This window comes from Caretta caretta, chromosome 10, assembly GCF_965140235.1.
Source record: "Caretta caretta isolate rCarCar2 chromosome 10, rCarCar1.hap1, whole genome shotgun sequence".
In the NCBI taxonomy this organism is placed as follows: Eukaryota; Metazoa; Chordata; order Testudines; family Cheloniidae; genus Caretta; species Caretta caretta.
The window spans coordinates 34,566,267-34,586,712 of NC_134215.1; the positions used below are offsets into that span (position 1 = coordinate 34,566,267).

The window sequence follows — 20,446 nt, forward strand, 5'->3', positions numbered from 1 at the left end:
GGATTTAGGTCAGGCAGCTGAGCATCTGCATAGAGCTGAAAAACCAGTTGTCCTCAAGCCTGAATTTAGACCCAAGATCTGACCTGGACAGCAGTTTATCCTTTTTGGCTTTAAGAAGAACATTATTTTGAAGGCAATTAATAGGATGTGATGCAGACTTTAATTTTACCCCATAAGTATCATAGGTCTCTCTGGTTCTCTAATCTAGAAGTCAATACAATTCTCTAGATATGTTTAGTACACCATAAACAGGTATTACAAACTATCTTGTGATCTGATGTCCCTGCTGGAATCCCTTGAAAGTCTATCACAGGTTAAAGGCACTTCTTCTTGCTGTTGTTTTACTGCCCTGCCACAAAACAAGTGATGCAAGTGGTGGCTGGAGCAAGCCTGCTTATTAGGGCATCAACAGTAACTGAAACATAGGAGGGAAGGGAAGTAGATTAATGCTGCTGGAATAGCCCAGGAAGAGATTTCCAGCAGGATGCCTCTTGATTTCAAGACACAAATATTTAAACAAACAGGGGTTCCCACAAACAATCATACTTTACAGGGACCATGCATGGAAGACCTGGGCATGGACTCTTAGATATGGGACACAACGCACTCTCAGTGGCAGGACCCTAAGTGTGGAAGAACAGAGTGAACTCAAGCCTGATGGCATTCAGATCTAGGTATAAACCACACCTTTCTCTTCAAAACTTTTGCCCAGGACAGATCCCTTAAAAACACATTTTGCACACACGAAGTCACAGTACCCACCTCATGGATTGGAGAAACACACATCTTTTGGTTACAAGCTTTTATACACCTTAAAGTTGTGTGGTGCTTACATATCACCTTAATAAATATCTATGGTCCTATGTATATGTGTAGGTATTGTGTGTGTGAGTGTGTGGGGTATATGAGGGGATATTATATATATTTAAAGTCCTCGGAACAGCTGGATGCAAATTCATTACTAATTGCCACATGGAAATTTATAAATGGTCTCAACCAGCAGTCCAAAATACTTCCAGTCTCAGTATAAAGATTTGACAGTATTTGAACAGAAAGGAGAAATCAGATTTTAGGCTTCATTACAAGTTTTCTTTCAGTCAGGGACATACGTACTTTCTTTTCTGCCAAGGATACGCATATGGACTACAGCATTATAAACCAAAGGGGTGAAAATACCAGGTTGGTTGTGGATTAGAAACACATGGACTAATGACCAAAGCGATAATGCTGATAAAAAGGGTAGCTAATGGGAAACTGGATAACATGGATTACTAACCCGTCAAACTCCTTGATTGACTTGTGAATCATACACCAATTTTTCAAGACCCTTGTTATCTTTTAGACAGCTTCTTTTATACTTCATATGAACAATGTAGCAAGACAGCTCTACTAGTGCTGTCCAATCAGCATGCAGAAATACTTTGTACTGTGACAGAAATCACAGATTTTATTAAATGACCCTGTTTTCCCCATGGTTATAAAACAGCCTACATTTCCTACAAACCTCCCTCATCAACTGTGCTCTGCTGCTTACAATTCTTATTTCCACACAAAAACCTGCAGTATGCAAAACACACTTTCAGGGCAGATTTCTGGGCAAGAGGACAGCATAAAGAGATTAGAAGGAATTTCATCATGACTCAAGCAAAGATAAGATGGTGCCAATGGGGGAAGGTACACAAAAATATGGGGCTAAATTCTGTAACTATTCATTTTCAGATCCCAAATGGATGCAAATTCATGCTGCAAAAGCAAAATTAACATGCATACATATTTTGAGTACCAATAACCTCATGCACAGCCCCTCAATGCAGAATATTTCTGCCAGGAGTAGGGGCAACCTGTACTGGCAAAGAAGGATATGATCTACATATGCAAGACAGGTTTCAGAGTAACAGCCGTGTTAGTCTGTATTCGCAAAAAGAAAAGGAGTACTTGTGGCACCTTAGAGACTAACCAATTTATTTGAGCATAAGCTTTCGTGAGCTATAGCTCACTTCATCGGATGCATACTGTGGAAACTGCAAAAGACATTATATACACAGAGACCATGAAACAATACCTCCTCCCACCCCACTCTCCTGCTGGTAATAGCTTATCTAAAGTGATCACTCTCCTTACAATGTGTATGATAATCAAGGTGGGCCATTACCAGCAGGAGAGTGAGTTTGGGGGAGGGGGGGAGGACGGAGTGTGAGAAAACCTGGATTTAAGCTGGAAATGGCCCAACTTGATTATCATACACATTGTAAGAAGAGTGATCACTTTAGATAAGCTATTACCAGCAGGAGAGGGGGTGGGAGGAGGTATTGTCTCATGGTCTCTGTGTATATAATGTCTTCTGCAGTTTGCACAGTATGCATCTGATGAAGTGAGCTGTAGCTCACGAAAGCTTATGCTCAAATAAATTGGTTAGTCTCTAAGGTGCCACAAGTACTCCTTTTCTATATGCAAGACACTAAGGTCTGAGAAAAGGAAGCTCTGCGTATCAAAAACACTTCACAATACATACACAAAATACTGAAGTATAGGCAGATGTGAAGGGTGGAAATAGTAAACATTTATGGGTGAAATAAAGGATAAAAAAAAGCCTGGGCTAGTAATGATAAGAAGTAAGCCCAAAGATTGACAGTAGCAGTAACACAAACTACAAGGAACAAGTGGCTGAAAGGATGACTGGTGAAAGATTTGCGGCAACCTGTATATGAAATGGAAAAGGAGGAAGGAAGGAAAGAAATCCATCAGGAAATCCAAATATAAAAGGAAGGGAGAAAGAAAACTGAATTAATGCAACTCAGAGAGTCACAGGAACACACAAGATTCCAACACAACAGGAATGAAGGCTGCATAAGGGGGAACTCTAAAATGGCTAAACTTTTAATAGCTATTTTTGATCAGTTTTCAATTAAGAGAATGACAATGAGGAGGTTGGAGAACCTTGTGCAAGGAGACTATTAAACACACTAATTGACAAAGCATTGAGAAAACAGTAAGAGTTTGTCTGCATGACAAGTTTCTGCACTGCAAGCTCTACTAGCTTGCTTCAACCTAACATGCTGTGTGGACACTGCTACAACAGCATGGTGAAAGTCAGCTTGCAAAGTGTAGTACGCCAAGCTGCACTCTGGCACGTCTACTGCACTGTGGCAGTGTCCACACAAGATGTTTCTGTGAAGCAAGCTGGTGAGCTGTAGATTCACACCTTGGCTTGCCATCATAGGCACCAACTTCCCCTCTTTTCTCTGGGTGCTCGACCCCCTCCCTCTGCCCCCGGCCCTGCCCCCACTCCACCCGTTCCATGAGGCCCTGCCCCTTCCCACCCATTCCCCGCCCCCATTTCAACCCCTTTCCCAAAGTCCCCGCCCCAACTCCACCCCCTCCCTACCCCTATTCCAACTCCTTCCCCAAATCCCTGCCCTGGGCTCACCTCCTCCCCTGAGTGCACCATGTTCCCGCTCCTCCCGCCCCTCCTGGAGCGTGCTAAGCATTGCCAAACAGTTGTTTGGCAGCAGCCTGGCAGGAAGTGCTGGGAGGTAGGCAGAGGAGCGGGGACGCAGCGCACTCGGGGAGGAGGCAAGGAGGGAGTGGGGGCAGGGGGAGCTTGGCTGCCAGTGGGTGCAGAGCACCCACTAATTTTTCCCCATGGGTGCTCCAGCCTGGGAGCTCCCATGGGAGTTGGCACCTATGCTTGCCATGTAGACAAGCCCAAAGGAAATAAAGAATACCTGATAATTGTAAATACATGCACTGCAAGATGCATCCATTGGTTTTAAAAGAATTAGAAAGAAGGAGTTCAGAACTGCTGAAAATTGGTTCTTTGTGAACCCTGGGAAGTATGTGAGAGATAAAAGGAGAAATAAAAGACGATAGGGGAAAGGTTGCAGTGATCGGAAAAGACAGCAGTTGCCTGATGCTGATCTAATAGCTTAATTCCACTGACTCATGAGCTAAAAGTACGTTACCTTGTCTGCTCAAGATCGCTCCAGTTCAAAACGAGACAACACAAAATGATGATCTCATCAGTGGAGACAGCTCTGAGGATATGTATTAATTGATAGCATGCTGCTGTGGGAAGCGGCAGGAGGCAATGGAAGTCTTTTTGGCTATTGCTTGATAATAAACAGTGGCCTGCATGATGGGGAAAGAGGTTAAAAAAGTACATTTAACTAAGCTAATGTTTTGTCTGGAAAAACAAAACTCTCTTACCTCAAACCTCTCCTGCTCTAGCCTGTGATGATCATCCAGTTGCTGTTCCAGATAGGCCAGATTACGGAATTTTTCCAGATAACTGCTATATTGTTTCTGCAGCTCCTCCTCAATCTTCTCATACTCATCCATAAAGGCTGGTCTGGACAGCCCAGAGACAAAATATAGAAAACAAAACTATTTGAAGCTGCAGAACTCTGCAACATGCTCTTTCGTTTTTTCAGTTCCCTCTGTATTCCTACACTATTGGCCTAATCCAAAAAGCCTCTCTCTTCACTCTAAATTTGCCACATTATTTTAAAGACACTAGAATCACTGGGCAAAATCTTACCCTCTGTTGCACAGGTGTGCTGGGGCAAAGGAGAATTGTAAGCAGCCTTCCACCACACCCACCCATGTAAGCAGAAAGGCAGTATTTTCCCCTAGCAATAAGGACAACACTAGCAAGAGTTTAGTTTTCTTGCTGATCAGAGCTCCATGCCTCAAAGCAGGCATGGTCCAGCCCCACAGTAGGCTAGCAAATGTTCTTCTACTTGCTATCTGTGCTTGCCAGGATATGTTATTTCTCTGTAACAGAACTGTCCTAATAATGTGGCTGGCTGTGTGCCCATCCTCCATCAGCAATAAACCACCATGCCACCCTGTGCCAGAAGGAAGGCTCTTGTACAACACAGACCAGTTCTGCTCTGCTGTCCATGCCCACCCCATGTGCCTCCATCTGGTAGAGACAGGATTTTTATCACAGCATTTACACACAAACATAATGCAGGCACTTCCACACCCTGGGATTTCCTTATTTTCTCTCACCAGTGAGATCACAGATGAAGCAATTGTTCATACTCAATACAAGATCCCAATATGACTGAAGCTAGAAACCAAATCTAAGGCCTGACTGTGTGTGCCTTGATTGCATGGCAGTCCAGGATGCTCTCTAGATGACTCTTCCCCAACCAAGGATACTTCATGACCTGTTTCTTCATCTACTACCTACCAGCAGCTGGAAAAGTTAGGAACATCTTAGAAATCAAGCAGCATGTTTCACCATTATTTCTCCTAGGAGCATCTGCACCCACAGATACCATCTGGGTTTAATGACTTTTTTAAAGTCTGATCATTTTTAAAAGTTCAAGTGACCATTTAAAAATAAAGTAACATTTTCTCCATCTTGACAGTAGCAAAATGTTAGTCAGTTTCAAAACCAGATGATTGGAAAATTAGTTATTACAGCCTAGGCATTTTTACAGTGGCAAACCACCACATTTATTGCACTCCCCAGAGGCCATCATATTTCTTGGACTCTTTAAAGACTAGTCAGTCTTCACTACAGTGGGCATTAAGAATACCCTTCACCATCAGTTATACTAATTCTGCAGTGGATAAAAGGTACATAGTCTTTACCGGACACTCTGTAGGGTCTGTAGTCGCTTCTGGTTTCTTTCCAGTTCCAGTTTTCTCTTTTCAATCTTGGCTTCCAAGTTAGCTTCATCAGAGGCCACATTATTCAACATGTCCTTAGTCTTCTGGACTTGTTCCTGAAAGAGAGAATGAGTAGCTGAGTCATGTCCTGCAGAAGCGTAACTCCAATCGTCTTTCAGACTCCAGGCCTGATTCTGCATTATCTTGCACCTTGTGTCACCACAGAATTTTGTAACCGTGAGCCATGTTATGCAATCAGGCTCAGACAAAGATCAGTCTTCCACCAGCACTCCTGAGTGTCACACTCACATCTTTTCATGTATTTATACCTGCTCCTGTATTTTCCACTCCATGCATCTGATGAAGTGGGTTCTAGCCCATGAAAGCTTATGCCCAAATAAATGTGTTAGTCTCTAAGGTGCCACAAGGACTCCTTGTTGTTTTTGCTGATACAGACTAACACGGCTACCACTCTGAAACCTATCACTCTTATTACAATCATCATTTAGCTTCTCATACATCATGGGTCTCACTGACAGCATTAGAAAGGTCATTACCTTGTTTACAAATCAAACCTATTTATTGTGGACACTACAGAGAAAATCCTGTTCTCATAACAGCTGGCTTTTTCTTTTCCTCTTTCTGATCCTGGGATTAGACATGGATTACACAGTATTATTCTGCACTGCTCAGCACTGACACTGCATGAAAGTAAACCAACACCATTGTTTTGGGACTAAATATGGCCTCTGTGCATGGATTCTGCAGTTTCAACTGGATAGTGTATTCTTCAGTTCTTGTCCTCAACCGTTACACAATATTGCGATTTTGAACAGCTGTCATATCCCACTCCAGAGTGGCCTGCATTTCAGTGGTGGGTAAAGTGATTTCTAGGTGCAATGACTATAAAGCACTTTAAGAACCCTCTGGACTAAAGGCACTGTTACAGCTGCAACTGCAAACCATTATTAGGTTTGCCTGTGCCAAACCAGGGTCACTCAGCTGGTTCCAATAAATTCACCCACTGGGAGAAGTTCCTATATACAGCATCCAGTGAGCCTTTTTCAGGTTCATTCTTCCCAAACCAAAGTGAATCTGCATTCAAATACACAGTAGATTTAAACTGAGCCTGGTGCTGTTGTAATTGTGATGTAGTCTACCTGTAAGGCTGTTTATTGCAGTGATTATGCATTCAAAGAAGCAATTATTTGAAGATGCAATCCAAGGACTCTTCCATTTCTGTTTGCCTCTACTTAAATAAAAAGGAAATTCAATGGAGAATTCTACTCAGATGCAGCACTATGGCTGAGATTTTTAACAATTTAAAATGAGGAATTTCAAAGATATGTTTCCCAAAGCAATTGCAATTCAGCCAGTTTAGGCAGACTTGCAAAATTCTATAAGCCCATTTGCCCAAGAAGAGTAATCTATTTCTTGGCAGGCAAGAAAAATAGTTTTTTCATTATCACCATCATCATCATTCTGGCAAAGGCATCAGTATATTTGGTGCCTAGCTAGGTACATTTTCACAACAGTTTTCCAAGGCTGACAATGCTCATATGAAGTATATTGTGGCACAAAAATTAGAGGGCTAATCCTGTAAACACTACCAGGCATGCAGATTCTTCCTGGCTGTGTGTGCATGCAGTGGCGGGGAGGGAGTAGATAGTCTTTTCTCCCTTGCATGGCCCATATATGGGAACTAAAGGTAAATTCATGGATGATGGGTCCATCAATGGCTATTACGTAGGATGGGCAGAGATGGTGTCCTAGCCTCTATTTGCAAGAAGCTGGGAATGAGTAACAGGGGATGGATCACTTTATGATTACCTGTTCCGTTCATTCCCTCTGAAGCACATGGCATTGGCCACTGTTGGAAGACAGAATACTGGGGTAGATGGACCTTTGGCCTGACCCAGTTTGGCTGTTCTTATATTCTTATGTTCTTATGAAAAAGGAATGCATTTAGGGTAATGCAGCGCCATGGGTCCTCTAGGGGCACGCAATGCCTGAAAGAAGGTGGGGAGAGGTGGACAGAAGGTACAGTGATGGCTCTGTCTCCCTGTCCCCCAACATACCCAACATTCAGCAGAGCCAGCTGGAGTGAGGGTAGGGAAGCTGCATCCCATGGAGGGGTACAATGAGGGGGGTGCTGTCTCTGTGCTCCTTAGAGCTCAGGGAGGCAGTTGGTCTCCCTTAAACAGATTGCCTCTTGGGATTCCTCTTGCAGGAAGAGTTCTTTGTTGCCCAGCAGCAGCCCTGCTAACGTCTCCAGGACTAGTACTACTTCCTGACAAATATCACATTTTAAAAGAATCTAATCGGTCTTGATCTCTTTGTTTTTTTCTTAGCCCTGCCATGGCCATTTTTTCAAAAATATATTGCAATCAGACTAGTGCTACGTACTCTACTGCAAAGAAGAAGAGAATGGGGAAAAAAACCCTTCACGCATGTTAAAATGTGCTGGGTATGTTCAAAGCATTTGCACCTTTGAAACTTTTTGATCGTTCAGAAAGTTGTCTAATTAAAAAGAGCTATGCATTTGTTGAAATTCCAGCAGTGAAGATTATTTGCTGTTCAGCTAGAGTAGATCATTTCATTAATTGGTCCGGAACTAACCAGCTGACGTAGGTTTGAGTTATTGATATTTCCCATGAAGTTATCAACTCTAATATGCCGAGACTGGCTTATTGGAGCTACGGCCTAGGATATCAATACATATTAACAACATTCAGGATGCATATAGACTGTGAACAGCAGGAAAAGCAGATGGAGAGATCACCTCGTGTATCTATTGGATTTGGCATGGCTATTTACACCTGAAGAGTGTGTGGGGGGGAAATACAGTTGGCTATTCAATAATTTAATTTGTTTGGGCTTGATTACTCCACACCCAAGCTGGCAGGGGGAGCTATGTTTCTGGGATGTTTTCAATCCTAGAGCAGGATGGGCAGTGTTTGCACTGATACCTATTTTTTAGGGGTCTGCCTACTAGATGACCACTTTAGCATGGCCAGGGTTTCATGGAATCCCACTGGTGGAGACTACTTGATAGACTGCCCTGACACAGTGCGTTCCTAAGTGTCCTGACCACATGCTCTTCTCAACCAGTACCAACTCTTTTGCCACTGATCGTGATTCAATCAAACAGAGAAATGCCACTGAGTTGAGTGTAGCGCCTTGTTTTGTTGGCCAATTAACAGACCCCCACCAGATATTGGCTTGTCCCTCACCAATTAACATTCAGAGCTGACACTTGCCATTCAGGATCACAGGATGGGGCCATTTAAAAAACAATTCTTGTTAAAAGCTTCAGGTTCAGTCACTTTGAAATTCTACCTATCTAAAGATAAATGTTCTCCCAGTTAAAATACAGGGTCAGCACCACCTCCAGTTTGGAAACAGAACTTTGTGCTGAATGCTTCTCTTTGAAGTGAACTAGTGTGGAAGAATTTAAAATACAGGTATGTCTACACTGCAATGTAAATGCCGGGGTAGTGGGACTCGAGTCAGCTGACCCGTGTTAGGGAACCTTGGGCTGGAGCTTCTACACTGTATTTTAACCCAAAGTTAAGATTATTCTGATCACTGCTCAAACCAAGGGCTCTGGCATCCACGCTGCAGTGCACAGACCCAAGTCAAAGTAACCATATATCCCAAAAAGCCCAGCACCACTCTAGCCCTAGGAACTGTGGGAAAGCTTTAGTGCCCGCCTTGCACAATACCAGGAAGCAGCTCACTTTACAAAAAGCTTGATCGGTTCACTCTCCACTGCAAACCCAGGAGGCCTTCTCTAATAGTGTGCTTGCAGAATGCTGATCAGAACAGGCTGGCTTAATGCTGATTTGAATTTCTGCCATTTGCCAAGAGGGAAGAGAGCTTCTGTTTTCAACAGAGTGGACTGCAGATTGTTGGGATAGAGAGGACTAAGGAAGTTGTCAAACTGAATTGTGGGATACTATCTACTGACTCTGGGGGTTGAGTCAAGCAGGGCTGTGGCTGCATTGCAAAGCAATAGGGCTCAGATCCTGGGTCCCAGCTGGACTTGAGCTCAGACACTCTGGTTCTGCAGGATCCTGGGTCCAAGCCCTGGGTCAGAGCAATTGCAGTATATAGATGCAGGGGGGATTAGCCTTGTGCCTGGGCTCAAGCACAGGCTTACACTGCAGTACAAACATACCATAAGAGACCTGCCCAGCTCAGCTACCTCCTGGACATTCAGAGAAACAAAGGAGTGGCAGAAGCGGGACACTCAGCCTTTGGTTGGGGAGGGAGTGCTCTGGGTCATCATGGTCTTGTGACCCCCTTCTGGTGGAGGATTGGAGTAGCATTGCCAGGCTTCAGTGGACACTATATCAGCCAACCTTGATGGGGGGAAATTTCCACGGAAGATGGAAAACTGAAGGGGGTAAAAGAAAGAGATCTGCTAGATCTATTTCCCACAAAAGACCGTTATTCATATTTTAATACATGTGTCTGTTTTTCATTACAGTGTCATAGTGGCCCAGCGTATAGATTATAGCTTTCCATACACATGCATGGCTGGCTATGTGTAGGGATTCTCTTCTCTCCGTGAAGTTGAGCAGGGTCCAGACACAATCCCAATCCTTGTTTACCCAGTATCCAAGCACCATGAAAGTCTAGTCCAAAGGGTGTGCAAAGGAGTCCCACTCTCTTCCACAATGGCAGACAGATGCTATTTTAGGGGAAGACTGAGTGTATGCTGTGCTTTGTTAAAGGGTGCTAAAGATCCCCCAGATCCTGGAGGCACTGCTTTGCTCATTGTGTTTAAGGCACTTCTGTAAATTTTAGCCAATGACTAGGGGCTGCTGCTGGCCCAGTGCACCACTATAAACAGACTGTGGCTTCTAAAAACCAACCAGGAGTCAGTAGCATGCATCTACATGGGCCTACACAACACAAAGTAACCTGCTTGATTAAAGGGTTGAGTTTGTCTTAAAACCAACAAATTTCCCAATGAAAAAAATGTCATCAACAGCCATGTTTCATTCACATGGATGGGAGATGCAAACACAAATGAACTTCTGCCTTGGTGAACTTATATTTATGCATTTGCCAGTAGCAATGACATGGTGGATGATATGAGCTACTGACTGCAGTTCAATATTACTGTTAAAGCAGCTAGTTAGACTATTTGTTGACACTGCTCTTGAAGGGTGATACAAGCCATACATATACATGCTTTTCAATCCCTAGATGCTGGCAAAAAAGAACCTTGTTCTTCCTACACAAATGACAGCTGGAATGGATATTCTGTAGAATAAAAATTAATAATGAAGCAAATAAATGAACAGCTTACCAGAACATCTTTGATAGCAATTTTCATCACCTTTTCAGTCTCGTTTATCTCCAGAGGTCTCGCAATGGATTCCGTTCTCAATTCCTAGGAAATAAAAACACACCAAGATGCTCAAGCATCATGCAAAGGAATTATCAGTCACAGAACTGGGGGTGGTCGAGCAACTCCAATAAAGGCGTGTGCATAATAAATGGAGTGGAATTTCATATTTATGCCTCATTGCTCAGGGAGCATCACAGAACAGGAGGCTATGAAAAAGGTCAGAGTTAATGGAGGCCAGTGTTAAGAATTAGCAATGCAGACATCATTTCAAAGTGAGATAAGACGTATTGCTCTGAGCTGGGAACACCTTTAACCTGTCTTTAAGGGCACAGTTTCAGCCACTTACTTGTCATTAATATTAAAGGAAATTACACGGGTTAATACCCCACACACCTTGCTCAATATGTACCCCAGAAGGTTAATTTTATTATCTTCAATAAAGATATTAAAAAGGTTACAAATGATGATCATACATCTGATCTACTTCAGCCCTATGAGCCAAATGCCTCAGCTATCCAGACTAAGGGCTTGTCTATGCTACAGGGGCTAGGGCAGCATAGTTAGAGTGCTGGAGCTATGACACCAATAAATCCGTAGTGTAAACACAGACTACAGTGACAGAAGGCGGTTTCCCCCGCTGCAGGAACTCCACCTTCCCACGTGACAGTGGCTATGTTAACGGAAGGATTCTTCTGTTGATCTAGCTGTGTCTACATCTAAGTTTTAAGCACAGACCAAGCCTAAGGAATGTTCAGAACCACTACCACTAACCTAGCTAGCAGAAGCAATCAGTAGATGTCATGTCCTGTCCAGTTCCCCCTTCCCAATTCAACTAAGACCCATGGCAGAGGGGGAGGAGGTGCTGACTGACTTGGATTCAACATCCCTCTCCAAAAATGGTGCTCATAGGTGGACAGCAGAGGTTGCTGAAAGCCTCATGAGCCTGGTCAGTTTGTGGGTGGAAGAGGATTTAGCACTCATCTGTACAAGCAAATGTAGTTGCAGCCGTGTTGGTCCCAGGATATTTGAGAGACAAGATGGGTAAAGTATTATCTTTTATTGGATCCACTTCTGTTGGTGAAACACGTAAGTTTTCAAGCTACAGGAAGCTCTTCTTCAGGTCTGGGAAAGGTAATCTGATCATCACAAGACCTGATTCAGGGATAGATAGTCCACACATCGCTGGAAGCTTCCATTTTTCTTTCAAACAAAAGGAGGACTGACACACTGACAGGCCAAGTGGACTTACAAATAAAGCCTTTGGCTAGGTTCTCCTGAAGGTATGTGTGCAGCGTGGCTAGTTCAGGCTCAGACATGGCATATATATGCCCAAATGGAATGTCTGCCCCTGGTAGTAGCTCTACTGGGCAATCGTAGTCTCTATGCAAGGGCAAGGTGTCTGCAGGTTTTTTTTCCCCAAAGACATCCTTGTAATCTCTGTATTTGGATGGAAGTCAAGGACCAAGAGGAGTGGACAGTTCTGCCGGGCTAGCTACCCGGGCACATGATCACTGGGGAACTACTGAATGCCATTTCCTGGTGTTAAGAAGTGCTACTGGCAGAATTCTGAGAAAAATTCGACTGTTTATTCATGAAAGCTGGTAAGGGAGTTGTGGAGGGCCAGTCACAATATATCCAGAAACAGAGGGAAATGAGGGGACCAGATGGCACTAAAAACTGTAGGGTCTCTCGATGACCGTGAGAAGAACAGTTTCTGTGGCCACTGACAGGGGATAAGAGGGACCTGTTGATCATCTTTCCTCATAGGCAACTGGAAATAGCATGTCTTAGCTTACCACGGTAGTAACAAAGGTTAAGGCACTGCAGGTGCTGTTTCTTCAGGGGCAAGTTACCAGTGGGTTAGGTCTATCTGCATTGGCTTAAGTGGTGTGGCGGAATCCAATAGCAGTTGTGAAGCCTCTCTCCTTTCTTCCTGTTGCTCAGGTAGACAATTCACAATATGGATAACAAGATCTATGAAGGTGTCTAGACTTGTTGGGGTCTTAACTGGCGCCAGTCCACCCTTAACCTCATCCCACAAGCCACCTCAAAACTGAAATAACTAAGTTGCCTCATTCTATTTCCTATATGAGACAGCGGAAGTGAGCTACGGAGGAAGCAGCTTCCAACAGATGAGAGGCCCGGTCCAGTGCCTCCCTTGTCAGAGGGCTGACTACCAGGCTTACTTTGGTATGCTCAGAAGCATACATCTGCAGTCAAAGCAAGAACAAGAGGTGGCACTGATTCATGAAGCCTTGGAATTTGGAGTTCCCATCGAATCATTCAGGCAGAGGAATAGCAGGTCTCAGCTCAGATGACAGTGCAGCCAGATAGGCCCGAAGCACAGCATTCTCTACATGGAGTTGATGGACTTGCTCCTGCAAACAACTGATTTTCAGTGGTCAGCTATGCATTCTGTGCCTGCAGTGCTCAGGATCACCCGCTCATGCAGTGCCAATGCCCCTTCAGGTACAGAGAACTCTGCTGGGTCCATCCTCATCTGGGCCCACTCAGATAATTTAGTAGTAATCCAAGCAAGCTGTATATCCTGGGGTGGCAACCATGCCTATTAGTTAGAGTTAGCCAAGATCTGAATCTGATGCCAACCCAAAGGTCAGAGCAGGACAGATTCAGGAGTCAAGCCAAGAGTCAGAGACAGCGCCAGGTGCCAAGCTGAAGATCAAAGCTGGAGTCAGAGTCGGGTGCCAAGCCAGGAGTCAAAGTCAGAGTCAGCATCAGGAGTAGGGCACAGGAGCAGGCACCTGCAGCAAGGCAGGGAAGCAGGAACTGGAAGTAGACAGTGGTCTGGGATAAGGAGAACAGGAATCACAAACAGGCAGGGCTCATGAGTCAGGCAAGTAAAGAGGGTCTGTAGTAACAAACAGCCAGGAATTCACCTAGTTGCTCAGGCCTGGTCTACACTATGGGATTAGGTTGAATTTAGCCATGTTAGGTTGACTTTAAAATGAACCCTACCACTATCCCACCATTGTCTGTGGACACCTGCAAGGGGGGAGTCTTACGCCACATGGAGAAGGATTTTGTGGATGAGGAAGAAGAGGAGGATGAAGAGGAGGAGAATGCGCAGCAGGCAAATGGTGAATCCGTTCTCCCTGGCAGCCAGGACTTTTCATCACCCTGGAGCCAATACCCTCCCAAAGCAGCATCCCCGACCCTGAAGCTGGAGAAGTCACCTCTGGTGAGTGCACATTTGTAACTACAGTGCAGGGTTTAAAAGCAATAGTGTTCATGGTCACCTGGTTGAAATAGGGGAATTTTTGTAAGGGAACAGTAAAAGGACCCCATTCATGCTGGACTGTTTGCGCTTGGGTAAAAGGGATCATCCCAGAGAATAGCCACGTGGCGTCGGGGAGGGGTGAAGGGATCATCCCAGAGAATAGTCAAGCGGTGGGGTGAGGGTAGGTGTGTGCTTCACATCTACCTGAATACTGCAGCCCCTCCTTTTAAATGAGAAACCCAACCCACTGCTTGCTCTGGGAAAGGGAGCTGCTGCAGTTTGAAAACATTCCCACATGTTATGAAGGCGTAAGAAGCCAACTCAATTTTACTATCCCTTTTTATCTTCCCCTAGGTGCAATTGTTTCTACGTTCCCCCTATCATCTCCATCCCTGAGGTTAGCACAGACTAGAAGGCAAAAAAAATACCTGTAAGCAGTGTCAGGATGAGCTCCACCCTGACATCTGGTGGTGAGGTGTGGCAAGTTGTGGAAAAGAACTTCAGGGGCCGATCTCATTTGCATAGGCACACCCACCCCGCCTAGAATGAGACCATAGCTGCCCAAATGGTCACTTTGGCTGCTGTGGGATCCCCAGTGTCTCTGTTATTGGGGCAGGAAGAATAAATTGTTATTACCCTGATTATGGGAACTGTGCTTGGAACTGTACGTGGCCTTTTGTTATGATGGAGGGATTCACCATCAACTAAGTAGCACTCGCTAGGCAAGGGTCATGGGTTCCAAAACTGTGTGAATGGAGAGAGGCTGGGGACAAGTACTAATACTTGGCGGCATGGGCCCCTTGGTGAGGGCCTTACATGCTAATTGCACTTCCTCCTCTCTCCACTGTGGAATATCAGAGCTAATTTTGATTTCATTAGAAGTCTAGTTATAGGCTGCTGAGCTCATTTTGGGCTGACAGTGCACCAGCACTGGGGCTCCCCTACTACAAGCTGAATTCACCTAAGAGCTGAAATCACTGAGTGTTCTGTTAAGTAGTGGGGGAGCCGGAAGATATATTGTGGAGCAGTTTGTGGATGGCAGGAGCTGCTTGTGGGCCGTGGAGCTGAGCGAAGGAGTTCGTGGGGCGGCTGGCGGAGCGGAGCGCAGCCGAGCGAAGGAGTTCGTGGGGCGGCTGGCGGAGCGGAGCGCAGCCGAGCGAAGGAGTTCGTGGGGCAGTCAGCTTCAGATCATGTAAGGTGCCTCTTACCCCCGTCCCATTTCCACCCAGGTTGGGAGGTAAAGCTCCGCAGATAAACTTTCGAACTCTGGGGCGGCCCTGACCAGGGACAGAGACTTTTGGGGCATTGGACTTTTGGGACTTTGAGTGATTTGGGGTTGCTGGACTCAAGAACCAAAGGGAAAAGGGCATGCCCCAATTTGCTTGGGGTGGGTTTTTGCTCATGGGTTTTGTTATGAATCCTGTTGGTGGTGTTTCCCAAACATAATGCCACATTGTTTCTCTCTGTTATTAAAAGGCTTTTGCTACACTCAGACTATGTGCTTGCGAGAGGGGAAGTATTGCCTCTTGGAGGCGCCCAGCGGGGGTGGTATATATTTGTCCCAGGTCACTGGGTGGGGGCTCGAGCCGGTTTGCATTGTGTTATTGGAATGGATCCCCTAGATATTGAACCCGGCCCTTGTTGCTGCCAACTCTGAGGGGCAGAAGGGTTACATACCGTACTCGCGATGACATGCTTTCTGAGCTCATGCAGTCCTCCCACACTGATAGGGCACAGCTTAATGCATAGAGGCATTCAGTGGCAGAGGCCAGGAAAGAATTAAGTGATTTAGCGCTCATCCCCACTGCATAACTGCCTACCCTCCTCCCCATGTTCCATAGCCTCCTCACCCAGACGCCCAAGAACACGGTGGGGGGGGGGGAGGCTCTGGGCACCCAGCCACTCCACTCCAGAGGATGGCCCAAGCAACAGAAGGCTGTCATTCAAACAGTTTGATTTTTAGTGTGTCTACAATAAACAATGTGGTCTTGTCCTTCCCTCCTCCCCCACCCCACCTGGGCTACCTTGTCCACTATCTCATTTCTTCTTTAAAATTAATAAAGAAAGAATGCATGGTTTCAAAACAACAGTTAATTTATTAAAAAGGGGGGAGGGTAGTTGGCTTACAGGGAATTAAAATCAATAAAGGGGGCGGGTTTGCAGCAAGGAGAAACACACACAACTGTCACACCGAAGCCTGGCCAGTCATGAAACTGATTTTCAAAGCCTCTCTGATGCACAGCGCACCTTGCTGTGCTCTTCTAATCGCCCTGGTGTCTGGCTGCTCAAAATTGGCCACCAGGCAATTTGCCTCAACCTCCTACCGCACCATAAACATCTCCCCCTTACTCTCACAGATATTATGGAGCACACAGCAAGCAGCAATAACAATGGGAATGTTGGTTGTGCTGAGGTCTGACCTAGTCAGCAACCAACGCCAGCGAGTTTTTAAGTGTCCAAAGGCACATTCTACCGCCATTCTGTATTTGCTCAGCCTATAGTTGAACTGCTCCTTACTACTGTCCAGGCTGCCTGTGTACGGCTTCATGAGCCACAGGAGCAAGGGGTAGGCTGGGTCCCCAAGGATAGCTATTGGCATTTCAACATCCCCAACGGTAATTTTCTGGTCTGGGAAGTAAGTCCCTTCTTGCAGCTGCTCGAACAGCCCGGAATTCCTAAAAATGCGAGCATCATGCACCTTTCCCAGCCATCTCACGTTGATGTCGGTGAAACGTCCCTTGTAATCCACCAGTGCTTGCAGCACCATTGAGAAGTACCCGGTGCGGTTTACGTACTGGCTGGCAAAGTGGTCTGGTGCCAAGGTAGGATATGGGTTCCGTCCATTGCACCACCACAGTTAGGGAACCCCATTACAGCAAACCATCCAGTATGACCTGCACATTTCCCAGAGTCACTATCCTTGATAACAGAACGTCAATGATTGCATTGGCTACTTGGATCACAGCAGCCCCCACAGTAGACTTGCCCACTCCAAATTGATTCCCAACTGACCGGTAGCAGTCAGGTGTTGCAAGCTTCCACTGGGCTATCGCCACTCACTTTTCAACTGTCAGGGCAGCTCTCATCTTGGTATTTCTGCATCTCAGGGTGGGGGAAAGCACCTCAGAGTTCCAGAAAAGTGGCCTTACACATGCGAAAGTTTCGCAGCCACTGGGAATCATCCCATACGTGCAACACAATGTGGTCCCACCAGTCTGTGCTTGTTTGCCACGCCCAGAATCGGTGTTCCACTGTATCAACCAGCCCCATTGGAGCCATGATGTCCCAACTGCCACAGCCCATGCTTGCAGGAACATCTGTGTCCATGTCCTCATCAAAATCCTCCTCATGGTCTCTTAGCCCAGTTCTGCATATACTCCAGGATAATGCACGAGGTGTTTACAATGCTCACAACAGCAGCAGTGATGGTGAGCTGAGCTGAGCGGGCTCCATGCTTGCCATGGTATGGCGTCTGCACGGAAAAAAGGCATGAAATGATTGTCTGACGTTGCTTTCACGGAGGAAGGGACGTACCCAAAACCACCCACAACAATGTTTTTCCCCCCATCGGACATTGGGAGCTTAACCCAGAATTCCAATGGGCAGCGGAGACTGCAGGAACTGTGGAATAGCTACCCACAGTGCACTGCTCCGTAAGTCAATGCTAGCCATGGTAGCGAGGACGCACTCCGCTAACTTAATGCTGTTAGTGTGCACATAGGCAATTGACTGTATAAAATCAATTTCTAAAAATCAACTTCTATAAGATCGACCTAATTTCATAGTGTGGACATACCCTCAGACAACTTTCTTTGCCTCTCTCTTAAGTAGAGTCCCAGCCAATCAGTGTGGCTGGATGTCTCCCCTAATCAGTTGTTATTGGGGCATTCAGTGCCCAGGATGTGGTACCACACTTTGCGATAGGCATGTGTAGGACCCACGGAGTGTGAAAGGTGTGTTGTGCAGCGTATTGAGTATAGTAATGGAGAGATGTCTGCAGGTTTTGCATTTGTTGTTCTGGAAGAGTTTGTTGCCTTTCTGACATGGTGTGCCCTGTTCTGTGGGGAGCTTGCTTCTGATGAGGAGCTTGGTGAGGCTGAGGGGTTGTCTGAATGCCAGAGGAGAGTGTTCAGGAAAGATTTCTTTCAGGATACGCTCCTCATCAAACAGGAGTTGTAACTGTTTAATGATATCCTGCATGGGTTCCAGTGTGGGGTGGTAGGTGCTTTTTTCCCCTTCACTCGGGGTATTTGGGTGGCCCGTTCCATGATGCGATCTACTTCTCTGGTGTGTGTCCTTGTTTAGTAAGGCTGTTTCAAGTGTGTTAAGGTGTGTATCCCAGACTTTCTCCTCAGAACTATGGTATCTGAGTACCTGGCTGTAGATAACAGATTTCTTGGTGTGTTTGCGGGCGATTACTGGATCCATGAAGCTAACTGAGGTGATCCAGGGTTTCTTGTATATAGTTGTCCGTGGGGTTCCATTGCTCAGGCTTATCATGGTGCCCAGGAAATTGATGCTGCTGCAGAAGCATTCCGACAGAGTTCAATGGATGAGTGGTGGTGGTTGAAGTGATGATGGAAATATTTGAGGGAGTTTCGGTCAACTGTTCATAAGATGAAAATATCATTGACATATCTCAGCTATATCATTGGTTCGGTGGTGTATTTGTCCAGAAATTCTTCCTCGAGACGGCCCATGAAAAGAATGGCATACTGGGGATGCCAATGCCCCAAAGACAGCTATGTAGGTGAAACCATTCACTATGCTCTCCAATGAACTCACACAGAAAAATGATAAATGACAAAAACACCTTGTCACCCTTGGGTGAACACTTTTCATCACGCAGTCACTCCACATCTAATTTGTCAGTCCTCATCCTCAAAGGAAACCTGCACAAACACTTTCAAAAGACTAGCCTGGGAGCTTAAATTCATAACTTTGCTACACACTAAAAATCATGGACTCACCCATGCTTGACTGCTGGGACTGATTAGACCGCGGTGGAGTCTCAAAAAGATCCTTGCTCCTGGCATAGCTGGATCCCCTCCCGCCCTGGTAGCAAGTCCCCAATCCTCCCTCACTTCCTCATCGACACCCGTCATACCAGGGGCCTGTGACTCAGGCTCCTCGGAGATATCCACAGTGGGTGTGCAGGGTGGTGGTGGTGGTGGTGGTGGTGGTGGTATCTCCGCCAAGAATGACACACAGCTCTTTGTAAAGGTGGCAGGTTTGCAGCGTGGCACTGGATCCACTGTCGATCTCCATGGCCTTCCAATACGGCTGCAGCAGTTCCTTTGCTTTCACACAGCACTGCTGCTGGTTCCTGTTGTACCTCTTCTCCTCTATCACCTATGCAATCTGCTCATAGATGTCCACATATCTACAGCTGATCCGTAGCTGTGCTTGCACAGCCTCTTCTACCCACAGGCCCAGGAGACCCAATATCTCCTGTCTACTCCAGGCTGGCGCACATCTGGAACGTGTAGCTGGCATGGTCAGCTGGGCAGTTGCACACAACAACGGAGAGCAGCTACGTCTGCTTGCGAAGATGGACAATAAGGAAAAGGCATTTCAAAAATACGCACAATTTTAAGGGTGGGTGCACTTCTGGTCTCAGTGACCAATGGACAGTAGAGTTCACAATTGTGACCAGGATGGTCAGCATTAGGCATTGTGGGACAGCTGCTGGAGGACAGTTAGGATTGATATAGGTAACAGAGTGTCTACATTTGCACTGCATAGACCTCAGTACCTCTATCATAGCTCAAAGCTGCTCAGGGTGGTGATATTACTATGTCAGCGTAGTGGAGGGCTTACATTGGTGGGAGACAAAGTGTAGACATATGCACAACTAGGTTGATGCAAGATGGTTTACATCAACCTAACTTTGTAGTATACACCAGGCCTAAGTTTCTTCCACCACAAGAAGTTGGTTCAATAAAAGACATTAACTTACCACCTTCTCTCCTTCAAACAGTAAAACAGTTCATCATTCACCGGGAAAAAAACAGGTTTCTATTCCCACTGTCCAGAGGGATATTAAAAAATAAATGCCTTGCTGTTTCTAAGTACAAAAAACTACCATGTCAGACTCCTTTTAGTAACCCAATGAGCCACCCACAGAACACGTACATCAGATCTGGACTAACTGGTAATGTTCAGACAAAACTGTTGATCCTCAGCAATTCAGGTTTCAAACATCTATGAAAACGTAATGTGTT

General features: G+C 45.6%; 1 protein-coding gene across 3 annotated transcripts in view; it reads right to left on the minus strand.

Moving 5' to 3' along the window:
* The window catches only part of CLUAP1 (clusterin associated protein 1), a 165,992-nt gene that overhangs the window by 94,796 nt on the left and 50,750 nt on the right, over positions 1–20,446 (minus strand). For all 3 annotated transcript variants that reach the window (XM_048867325.2, XM_048867326.2, XM_048867327.2), the window contains 3 exons: positions 10,943–11,026; positions 5,605–5,738; positions 4,207–4,348 (listed from right to left, as the gene is read on the minus strand). In XM_048867325.2, the coding sequence (XP_048723282.2) occupies positions 4,207–4,348; positions 5,605–5,738; positions 10,943–11,026 (360 nt within the window). The remainder of the gene's footprint in view (positions 1–4,206; positions 4,349–5,604; positions 5,739–10,942; positions 11,027–20,446) is intronic.